This window comes from Mugil cephalus, chromosome 9 (genome assembly GCF_022458985.1).
Source record: "Mugil cephalus isolate CIBA_MC_2020 chromosome 9, CIBA_Mcephalus_1.1, whole genome shotgun sequence".
In the NCBI taxonomy this organism is placed as follows: domain Eukaryota; kingdom Metazoa; phylum Chordata; class Actinopteri; order Mugiliformes; family Mugilidae; genus Mugil; species Mugil cephalus.
Genome location: NC_061778.1, coordinates 8089035 through 8100610, shown reverse-complemented (window position 1 = coordinate 8100610; position 11576 = coordinate 8089035). Strand labels below are relative to the sequence as shown.

General features: G+C 37.5%; 2 protein-coding genes across 2 annotated transcripts; both read right to left on the bottom strand.

Moving 5' to 3' along the window:
* Positions 1–600: 600 nt before the first annotated feature.
* LOC125014139 (dehydrogenase/reductase SDR family member 11-like) lies at positions 601–4938 on the bottom strand. Its single transcript, XM_047595202.1, has 7 exons — positions 4687–4938; positions 3044–3253; positions 2866–2960; positions 1290–1419; positions 1049–1141; positions 897–962; positions 601–791 (listed from the first exon to the last, which is right to left on the bottom strand). Exons 1-7 carry the CDS (start codon positions 4816–4818, stop codon positions 750–752), a joined length of 768 nt encoding a protein of 255 aa, XP_047451158.1. The 5' UTR covers positions 4819–4938; the 3' UTR covers positions 601–749.
* A 2870-nt stretch (positions 4939–7808) lies between these two features.
* LOC125014138 (dehydrogenase/reductase SDR family member 11-like) lies at positions 7809–11061 on the bottom strand. The gene is made up of 7 exons (XM_047595201.1): positions 10799–11061; positions 9552–9761; positions 9362–9456; positions 8436–8565; positions 8258–8350; positions 8106–8171; positions 7809–8012 (listed from the first exon to the last, which is right to left on the bottom strand). Exons 1-7 carry the CDS (start codon positions 10928–10930, stop codon positions 7971–7973), a joined length of 768 nt encoding a protein of 255 aa, XP_047451157.1. The 5' UTR covers positions 10931–11061; the 3' UTR covers positions 7809–7970.
* Between the last annotated feature and the right edge of the window lie 515 nt (positions 11062–11576).

The window sequence follows — 11576 nt, the reverse complement described above, 5'->3', positions numbered from 1 at the left end:
CTTGCATTATTGTATTCAATACTGCTGTAAAATTGTCTTTATTCCATTTTCAGCTGTTGTTTCTTTGTCTGAAAAGTCTGAATGTGAGGTAAAAATATGAGAATGTACTATTATATCCCAGAAACATGTAGCACTGTGCTTGTGACCTCTAGTGGTCAAGAACGGATCAGTGGAAATCTCTCTCTCTATATATTTTTTTTTATTTAATCAATTTAATAAAATTCAGACATTGAAATAACCAAATACCTCTAGGTTGTTTTACCTCTTTGAATATTTCACTTTTTTCCCCAAATACTTTTGAGATTTGGCCAATTCGGAATAGTTTTTATTGCTTTCAAGTAATTTCAATGTGTTTTTTTGTACACTATAATGTTACTTAGTAAAACAACCATTTATTTTACTAATTTATTTTACAGATTTTGTAAGTTTTTTAATCTATATTTTTGATCAAATATTTTCTAAATAATCTTTCAGAGTTGTTTTATTGGGTAATTTCTTATTGTACAGATGAAAGACTATACTATAATAATAATAACATAGATAAAAACATTTCAGAAAATTAAAAAGCAGTAAGGAAATGCAACAAATCTAATCATTAGATTTAATTCAAAGCTTCATTGCAAAATTACAGTACAAATGTTTGTGCAAAACATTATTCAGATAAAGTGTCTGCTTTGTGTGATTTTGCAGTAAATGAATCACAAGAAGGATTTGTCAGTATGGAAATTCAGTCGACACATGGTGTAGCTTTAAAGCGGCTGCTCCACTGGGCGCATCTGAACGTCTCCAATCTGAAAGAAAAGTTGTCTCATCACTGGTAAAACCACCACTATTCACAGAGGAAAGTTCAAAAACATGTGACACAGCGGCGTGAAAATAAGAGACAAATCAATTACCTGCACATGTGGAGGAGCACTGAGAATGTATAGAACAGCACTTACAATGTCTATCGCTTCCAGAGGCTGTGAGAGAAAAACAGGTGCTTAAATACCTTTTTTATCCTTCTAAGGATTTCCAGTTCTGAAGAAATGAAGGAATAACATTTTACCTTAAAGTTATTGTATAAAGCAGTAGCTTTATCTGGATTGTGTCTGTAAAGTTGCGGAGTAAAGTCAGTCTCCACTAAACCAGGAGAAATACTCTGCAGACAGAGGGGATGAGGTCAGACATCAGATAATGATGGTTGAATACATGGTGATGTGGTGTTTTTAGTATCAAAACACAATGCAGTCTGAATGTGTGGAGGGGAAAGTACTTTTTAATGCAGACAGACAGTGTCGAAGCCTTACTGTGGCTCGGATATGAGTTTTGGCCTCACGCAGCTCCTGCCTCAGACCCTCGGTCAGGGCCGTCACTGCGTACTTGGAGGCGGTGTAGAAATGCATGTCAGAGTTGGGAGCTACACGATGTCCACACATACTGCAACAGAAGAAGATGTAAGAGCTCAGGCCAAAACACGAGTAAGATTCTGAATTAATTAGGTGTCAGCAGCTCTATGAAAACCATATTTACTGTATTAGCATCCAGATGTATCAGAAGAATCCATTTTTATAATCCATTTAAGTGATTTTTAAGCAAAACTTATCTTCTGGTTCACCAATGCCAGTAATTTAAAGGTTTCACTTCATTTACTAATGAAATAATACACAAACATTAATTAGTGGTGAGCGTTGTTGTTGACCAAGACAAGACAAGACAAGACAGATTTTAATGATCCACAAAGGAATTTACTTTGTCACAGTAGCTTTGTTAAACACAAAAAAGTAAACACTATATAAAAAAAAAAAAACATAAGATAAAATAAAATAAGATTAGATTAAAAAACAGGAAACAATGATAAATACTGGTATTGAATATGTTTGCTCACTGGAGGAGCCAGTGAAAGTGAAAGTAGTTCAAATAAAATGCAGCATATAAAACATCTGAGCTGGCACAGATCTTGAATCTTGAATCATGGCCGCGATCAGTGACCGCACCGTGACTTGAGTTCCGCTTCTGAAACCTTCGGTGTGGTTCTTAGGGTTATATGGTATAAAAGTGATTAACAAATGGTCTTAGTATTTTACTCATTTAATTTTTTAGTGTTTCAAACTGTTTCACAAATTTGTATCATTAAATATAAATATACTTCAGAGTTTAAAATAAATAAATGGCTCGGATGTCTTGTATTCTTTATGAAGCTGTGATTTGAAAATACACTACTTTCCTTTGATTAACCAGACACATTAGGGTGTATTTATCGAACATCACTGCTGTTAAGTATGCAATGTGCAAAACGTAACGGTGACATGACCATGACGTGATTGACAGTAGGTGATAACTATTTCATTATTTAGTTCAGAGACACATTATTAATACATATAAGACATGTCAAACTAAAGCTGAAACAGAAGCACTTAAATTCTTTCAAATCTTCACTGTATCAAGTTAAAGATGCTGCTCATGATTATATGAGAGATTGTTTGTATGTGACAGCAAAATGGGGTCACGACCCAAAAAAGATTGAGAGCCACCGCTCTAATGGATCTCTGCTGTTGTTTCAGGACATTGAACAGCTGTTTGTTGTATGTGCGTCATGACTCTCTTACGCTAAGTTATTTATTTACCTGCCGTAAGGTATTTTAGGGGCGTGAGGCACGATGCCCAGATTAAAAATAAAATACACAACGAGTTCACCGCTGCACTGTTTGAAGCAGTGGCAGACAACTCTCCTGTAATAAAGATACCAGGTGTGAACGAGGTCGTCGAGAGAATCTGAAAGATGACCTTACTACTTAACAATAAGTTTATCTGATAATTAAATATTAACTCAGCAGATCCTTAAGTTTGACTATCAATGTACAGCATGAGTAAACAAACTCGCACCTGTTTATGTTTATGATGTGGCCATCATCGACGTTTCTTTCTTTCATCGACTGATACGCTTCACGTGTGCAAATAGACAAGGCAAGAACGTTCAGCTGCAAACAGTAAAGAAATGTATGTGGTATCAAAGCGTTGTTTTGACATATATTTACTCCAAAGATGAACATTGACCTCTTACATCCAGCATGTCCTTCCAGCCGCTGGTTTTCCCGCTCAGCAGCGCCTCCGGATGCGCCAAGCCAGCGTTGTTGATGCACACGTCCACACCTTTGTGCTGCGCCTTGATGGCCGAGAACATCTTCTGAATGTCCTCCTCTATGGTCAAGTCACACTTGAAAGATGCCAGAACACCAGGATGGCCGGCGCTCTGACACTCGGCTGCCAGTTTCTGAAAATCACAAGGAAAGAGCTCAACCCCACAATCAACTGTGTCTTTAAGTATAGTTATGAATTTGGTATTTAAATGCTGGATTTTCTTAAAAAAGTTAAGTGGAGTCATTTTCAGCTGCTGATTTCATGGAAACTTGAAAAGAAAATTATTCACCATGTGATCTATTCAGTCACCATCTTCTTTAATGTTTTACTTTAATGCTTCTTCTTTAATGTTTCACTTGATAAAACTCTTATGATGGCTGTGAAGGCGGTCTTTGTGTTTAGCTGCCATTATTGTAAAACTCTATCCATAAAGCTAAATTTCAATTCAGATTTCAATTTCAAAGTGTTACGTTTCCTATATTGAGCTAGGAAGTTAGCAAACTAATAACGCCAAAGGCTTCTTGATGCTAACGGATGCTGTTGAAGTGCAGTTCAACAGATTTTATTTCAAGTCACGATTAAAGGTCAGGGTCAAGGTCTCGATTCATTATCAATTTGTTTAGAAACATTCCAGTCTTGTAACTGTTTTACTTGAGAAGGTTAGATCTCACTTGCGCATCCTGGTAAAATTTTCAACAAAACCTTGTAGCTATTTATAGAATATTTGCTTGTTTTCTTGTTTTTTTTCTTTTTTATTTGTAACTTCAATAAAGGTCACCGTTCTTTAAATTTTATTTATTTATCCATGTATTTCTTTTTTTCTTTTCTTTTTTTTTTTTTTTTTTTAATTATATGTCCTACTTTACTTTTTTTTTACCATTAGTTCTGGCGGTTAAGTTAATTGTTATTCTCAACATACACTGTAAGACAAACTTCCTAATACATATACATTTCTAGTTTATCTGGATACATTGAATGTGTCAAGCATTGTTGTATCTGAACCGAAAATCGAATAAAAATGTTTTTTTTTTAAAAATTACACAATGCATATATGCAATACAAAAATGTATTTAAAAACATCCATTCAAGTATGTTATGAATCAGTATCTAATCTTTCAAATCAAGATCAAGCTGGATCAAAAAATATATTTTTAGATCCTAGTTGGTGACTGTTTAAAGTTATCTGGTGATACAAATGCATAGGACTGGTTGGAGCATTGGAGGGCAGCTACGATTTGACATGTGTGGCGTCAAGTAGTGATAAGTGCAATCATAAATAATACATAGTTTATGCATTTTTTTATAATAATAAAATAAATATGTATATATTCCCTTTTCAGAAAAATGCATCACAGCAGAGTTAAGTTGGAGAAAAGAAAAATCCATGTCTTCAAACTACAAACTTAATACTTTACAAAACACAGCTTATTTAAAGCTTTATACTTTAACTAATGAATAAAATAGGATGAAGAGAAATAATATAAGTGCAACCCTGTACTTCGTGATAACTGTGGACGGTAACACTGTGAAAAGTTGTGACAGATAAACTTTCACTTCATTTCATACCTGTATGTTCTCTACATCCTTGGAGCAGCCCATCACCTTCATGCCGCACCGGACCAGCTGCCTGGCTATGGCCGCCCCCATCCCCGCCGAGGCCCCGGTCACCAGCGCCACTCTGCCCCTCCAGCGGTGCATCACTGCGGGATACCTGTAATCGGATTGAAACACGGACTCCCCACAGTTATTACAACAGGGAGAACCACGCTGAGTCACACCTCCGAGTCCCGACTGTCAATTTAGCCCCTGAACGCAGCACGTCAGAGGTGTTTTTGCGAACGTCAACATACGTCACTGAACTGCGTCCAGGGTACCTGTATATGGTGCCATAACACTGACTTTATTCTTTGGCATTGAAAATAGAATCTTTGGCGCTGAAAAAAGAATTTGGCATTGGAAATAATATGTGGCTTTGTAACGAAAGTTAGCTTTCTTTTTTTCCCGTCTCACTGTTTCTCAATTTTAGATTTTTATTTTTAATTATTTTTTTTTTTAATTTTTTTTTTTCAGTTTCAATATTTTGTGTTTCAGTTTCAACTTACTGGCAGGATTTTGGAGTGTAGGGGAGGGTTTAAGTGGGAGTGGCTTAGGGACGCATGAACGCACCTTCAGGTTATAAAATAGGTTGTTGCTGCCTGTCGCTACCGAAACATGACATGGATGGAACCATTTCGCCTGGAGATCCTCAACCTACTAGTGTGGCATGGAGATTTTTTGAGGAAGCCAAGTGAGACAAAAACTGTGATCTATACACTTTTTAGGGAGTGGGGGACATAAAAGAGTATGTTGCAATATGTCGCTATTTCATGTAATGGAATGAGCTATTAGAGCATCCAGTTTCCTTTTACTGGGACTTATGCATGCTTGTTATCTAACTGACACTTTGAACACTCACACAGGCATTTTCTTCATTCATACACGCACACATATATTGTCTTATTGACATGACTTATTTACTCAACCGACGACTCAAATGCACGACCACAACTTAATGCACAGTGCAGATTTGATAGTGATAAAAATAGTGTTAATTGAAAAACGGAATCAGAACCTGTAGAGGAACTTTTGTCAATTTTTTTTTTTTTTTTTTTTTTAGTAAATACTCCAAATCCTCAATCACCGATTGGGTTCAATCCATTTGAAGAAAGAATTCACGGTGGGGTGAATCATGTCCACTGTAGTCAGAGGACTACTTGTTTAGTCCATGGCGGTTGTTGTCCTCGTTGCCCTCAATCAAACTTGGATTGCGTCTTGAAAATATTAATTGTTGTTACAGTGTTTAAAGCTCTATCCATCTTTGTTTTTAATATTCTAAGAAGAAAAATTATTGCACTGTCTTGATATGGTGATATTGTGCATGACTGTGGATGTGTGGGCATGTTGCAATAAAGATATAACACCATTTTTTTTTTTCATATGGACCGATCCAAGCCTGAAATAAAGACTGATTGATCTACCTGCGATTAACGTATTAGGTACCTCTTCTTTAGAGGGTTGCCGGGGGCTGGAGCTCATCCAAGCTGTCATTAGGCTGCAGGGCTACATTTGTCTCAGTGAGGAACAGGGGGGCACTGGATAAACTGCTCTCCATTATGGACAATCCATCCCATCCACTTCACCAAACACTAAAGGGACAGAAGAGCTCATTCTCCAGGGGACTGATTCAGCTCTGCTGCTATAGTGAACGCTACACAACTTCTTTTATTCCAAACTCTATCCAGCTGTATAACAGCTCATTTTTGTAATAATTAACAATGTAACAATTTCCCATGTGGATCATTAAAGTCTGTCTTAGTCTAAGTCTAAGGTTACACTGTAGACAGGTCGCCAGTCTCTCATGGAACGAACATGAAACATCAACACTCATCAAGAAATGGTCAAAAAGTTAATCCAACCTAACAAGCATGTCAATATTCAACCTTTTTAGAAATGTTTTGTCAAACGGATCTTAAAATTCAATCATTTAAAACTGAAAGTTAAACAAGGTTTTACTTCACTGGTTTGTACTGGTTATAATTAGAAAAACAACTTGGAATGAAACCTCAAGAAGTTGAAAGACAGTGACTTTGGTGAACACTTAATGCACTTCCAATACATAAACACAAACAAACATTTTCTATGGAGTAAATCAAAACTGAAAACCAATCGGACTGAAAAAACAGACATCATGAAGACAGAAAACTTTTGTTACAATGCCAAATATTCTGTCTTCATTGACAAATATTAAAGTCACTGTTCTGACTCCATAGATGACAACTGTAGGAAAATAGTTATTCAGTTCTGTTTTAGGAGATAAATGAAACTACAAAGTCAGAATTAGCCAAACGGCAAAACAAATTAATTTCTGGCTTCATTGCCCATACAAAATATAATATAAAAGCTATAGGAACAGCCTTCACATTGTGACCACCTGCCTAGTATTGCGTACTCTAAACTTGTCCTGATTCATCTAGGTATGACGTGCTATGGTATCTGCCACCAAGAAGTTAGCAGATCGTTACAAGTTGGAATGTGGAGCCGTCACAGATCTCATTTTTTTGTCCTACACATCCCACAGACTGGATTAAGATCTAGTGAATTTGTAGGCAACACCTTGAACTTGTTGTTGTGTTCCTCAAACTATTCATGACCCATTTTTTGTTTGTTTGTTTTTACTTTACAGCAACGTGTATTATCCTGAAAGCGGGTACAGTACACGCTTTCATTTCCATGAAACATGTTCTGCAGCTTATGTAGGTGGTATGTGTGAAAGTAGCATCCACATGAATAGCAGAACCCAAGGTGTCCCAGCAGAAAACAAAACATCACACTTCTTCCACCAACTCGTTTCCTCCCATAGTACATCCTGGTGCCATGTTTTCCCCATATGTTTGCTTGCTGTTCATATAACCCAGGGATGTCCAACCTTTTTGTAAGGAGGGCCAGATTTAATAATGTGAAACTGTCCGAGGGCCAGCAGTCCCTGACAACAGCAAAGAACAAACAGAAACGCACAAATATTCTGTTTTTTTTTTAAATATATATATTATATATATATATGTATTTTTTTTCCATTTATATGCAACAATGAAGTTACCAAATGTAAGATTTCATGCAATCATGGAACAGCAAAGATGAAATGCAACAAATCTAATCATTAGATTTAATTCAAAGCTTTGTTGCAAAATTACAGTACAAATGTTTGTACAAAAAGTTATTCAGATAAAGCGTCTGCTTTGTGTGATTTTGCAGTAAACGAATCTCATGAAGGGTTTGTCAGTATGGAAATTCAGTCGACACATTGTGCATCTTTAAAACACCTGCTCCACTGGGCGCATCTGAACGTCTCCAATCTGAAAGAAAAGTTGTCTCATTACTGGTAAAACCACCACTATTCACAGAGAAAAGTTCAAAAACAGTGTGAAAATAAGAGAGAAATAAATTACCTGCACATGTGGAGGAGCACTGAGAACGTAGAGAACAGCATTTGCAACATCAATCGCCTCCAGAGCCTGTGAGAGAAAAACAGGTGCTTAAATACCTTTTTTATCCTTCTAGGGATTTCCAGTTCTCAATGAATGAAGGAATAACATTTTACCTTAAATTTAGTGTATGAAGCAGCCGCTTTATCTGGATTGTGGCTGTAAAGACGTGGAGCAAATTCAGTCTCCACTACACCAGGAGAAATGCACTGCAGACAGAGGGGACGAGGGGTAAACTTAGACATCCGATAGTGATGGTTGAATAGCTGGAGTCTGAATGTGTTGAAGCTTTACCGTGGCTCGGATATGAGTGTTGGCCTCACGCAGCTCCTGCCTCAGACCCTCGGTCAGGGCCGTCACTGCGTACTTGGTGGCGGTGTAGAAATGTATTTCGGAGTTGGGAACTACACGATGTCCACTCATGCTGCAACAGAAGAAGATTTATGAGCTCAGGACAAAGCACTGGTAAGATTCTGAATTAATTAGGTGTCAGCAGCTCTATGAAAACCATATTTATTGTATTAGCATCCAGATGTATCAGCAGAATTCATTTTTATAATTAATTTAAGTCATTTTTAAGCAAAACCTCTCAACCCGAGTCAAACGTTTTCACAAATGGCTAGCTCCAAGAACAGGTGTGAACATACCCAAGACTCATTTAGGATGCATTTGAAACCTTTGGGATTAAGCCAGTTGTTAATCTAACAGATTTCTCTCGCACCTTGTTTTTTTTTTTTATATTAGGTGTTGTTAGAAATAATAATTTCACTGCTTTTTTTTTTACTTGAACCTTGAATTAAATGTGTCTCCACATGCATCTGGTCTTAGTTCGTGTTCTATATGCAAATAAACTCATTTGGGGAGCAGTTGAATATTTTAACAGCTTGTTTCTCTAACGGATCTCTACTGTTGTTTCAGGACCTTGAACAGTTGTTTGTTGTACGTGTGTCATGATTTGGGGAAATGTTGTATAATGTGGAACAGGCTGTGACGTTAAGTTATTTATTTACCTGCCGTAAGGTATTTTAGGGGCGTGAGGCACGATGCCCAGATTAAAAATAAAACACACAATAAGTTCACCGCTGCGCTGTAATAAAGATACCAGGTGTGAACAAGGTCGTCGAGAGAATCTGAAAGATGACCTTACTACTTAACAATAAGTTTATCTGATAATTAAATATTAACTCAACAGAACCACAACCTTGATTATCAATGCACACCTGTTTATGTTTATGATGTGGCCATCGTCGACGTTTCTTTCTTTTATCGACTGATACGCTTCACGTGTGCAAACAGACAAGGCAAGAACGTTCAGCTGCAAACAGAAAAGAAATGTATGTGGTATCAAAACACAACTTTCTCACATATTTTAATCCAAAAATCAGATTTAGATGAACATTGAGCTCTTACATCCAGCATGTTCTTCCAGCCGCTGGTTTTCCCGCTCAGCAGCGGCTCCGGATGCGCCAAGCCAGCGTTGTTGATGCACACGTCCACGCCTTTGTGCTGCGCCTTGATGGCCGAGAACATCGTCTGAATGTCCTCCTCTATGGTCAAGTCACACTTGAAAGGCACCAGAACACCAGGATGGCCGGCGCTCTGACACTCGGCTGCCAGTTTCTGAAAATCACAAGGTGTCTTTAAGTACAGTTATGAATTTGGCATTTAAATGCTGGATTTTCATATTTACAAAATTACCAAAAAATCATCAGCAGATTTTTCTGAAAATGATTCACCATGTAATTAATTTAGTCCCAGTGTGTGTCTTCTTCAATGTTTTACTTTAATGCTTCCTCTTTAATGTTTTACTTCATAAAACTCTTATGACGGTAGTGAAGGCGGTCTTTAGTAGTGAAGCTGCCATTATTATAAAACCCTGTCCACTAAAACAAAATATGAGTCTGCACAAATACTCACAAGTGTTACATTTCCTATATTAAGTTAGATAGTTTGCTAACGAATGCCCTCAAAGGCTTCTTGATGCTTCTTGATGCTAACTGACGTTAGGGTTTGCATTTAAAAAATTAAAAAAATAAAATAAAAAAAATGCATATGACTGGTTGATGCACAAGTGCCATGCAGCATTATGTTCAGTTCACAGCAGAAACATTGTGTGCTGCCATCATAAATACATAGCTTATATATATATATAGCTTATAACTCCCTGTCTTTAAACTACAAACTTAATATTTTATTAAACACAGTTTTTAGAAACATTACTAAAGTTGATTTTCAACGCTACAAGCGTTTTATTGTGGCGATTGTGGTTAAACATCCGTTGAATGAAAGTCACGTGACTGCAAGCAAACGTGTCACATGCTCACTCATGTAAATAAATGACCAACATCTTCTCAAAGCTTACGTAAACATGACACAGCTCACCATTATACTGTGTGTATGTAATATATATATAAATATATATATATATAACTGGTTGTTACAGAGACATATTAGTGCATTTGCATCCTTAAGCAAATTTTAATAAAGTTACTGAGAGGCACAAAATAAGAGTTAAGTCATTTCTTTAATAAAGCTAAAAGTAATGAATAAAATAGGATAAATAGAAGTAATTGAAGTGCAACCCCGTACTTCCTGATAGCTGTGGACGGTGACTCTATGGAAAGTGCTGACAGATAAGTTTTCACTTGATTTCAAACCTGTATTTTCTCTACGTCCCTGGCGCAGCCCACCACCTTCATGCCGCACCGGACCAGCTCCCTGGCTATGGCCGCCCCGATCCCCACCGAGGCCCCGGTCACTAGCGCTACTCTGCCCTTCCAGCGGTCCATTACTGCGGGACACCGGCAACCGGATTCAAGCACGGACCCACCACAGTTACTACGAGAGCCCAGGGAGAACCACGCAGAGTTACCCCGCCGAGTCCCGATTGCCAGTTTAGCCCATGAACGCAGCACGTCAGAGGTGTTTTTGCGAACGTCAACATACGTCACTGTGCTGCGTTCAGGGTAGCTGCTCTGTTTTAGGTGACAAATGAAACGACGAAATCAGAATTACCCAAACGGCAAAACAAATCCATTTGCAAAGTCACAGGAACAGGCTTAATATTGTCAGTCCCCGACAACAATTATAATAATAAAAACAACATTTATATATATGTATATATTCATTTATATGCAACAGACAATGAGGGCACACACGTTAAATGAAATACAGCAGAAACATACAGAAACTCTGTAAAATATAACTCTGTGTGACATTAATGAGAAGAGTGAAACTGACACGTAGATCTCAGTACACCGGCAGGTGTGATCCGAGAGCGTTGGTCGACAGTCATTTGTCTTGACTTGTTCAAGTTCATGACAGAAAGTCTGCCCACACAAGTGTGTGCATCTGGCAGGTTCAGCCAGATTATCAGTGATATCAACAGTGATTATGACAAGTCAGTCATAATGTTACAGCGTGTTTGCTGCAGGA

What these genes read in the sequence shown, in the direction of transcription:
- LOC125014138 (XM_047595201.1), bottom strand. Translation starts at nt 10,930, where the DNA reads ATGGACCGCTGGAAGGGCAGAGTAGCGCTAGTGACCGGGGCCTCGGTG. An exon ending in GCTGGAAGAACATGCTGGAT is followed by an intron (nt 9,457 to 9,551) that starts GTAAGAGCTCAA and finishes TTCTGTTTGCAG; the next exon opens with CTGAACGTTCTTGCCTTGTC. An exon ending in ACACTCATATCCGAGCCACG is followed by an intron (nt 8,351 to 8,435) that starts GTAAAGCTTCAA and finishes CTCTGTCTGCAG; the next exon opens with TGCATTTCTCCTGGTGTAGT.
- LOC125014139 (XM_047595202.1), bottom strand. Translation starts at nt 4,818, where the DNA reads ATGCACCGCTGGAGGGGCAGAGTGGCGCTGGTGACCGGGGCCTCGGCG. An exon ending in CTTTATACAATAACTTTAAG is followed by an intron (nt 963 to 1,048) that starts GTAAAATGTTAT and finishes TTTCTCTCACAG; the next exon opens with CCTCTGGAAGCGATAGACAT. An exon ending in GTGCTCCTCCACATGTGCAG is followed by an intron (nt 792 to 896) that starts GTAATTGATTTG and finishes CTTTTCTTTCAG; the next exon opens with ATTGGAGACGTTCAGATGCG.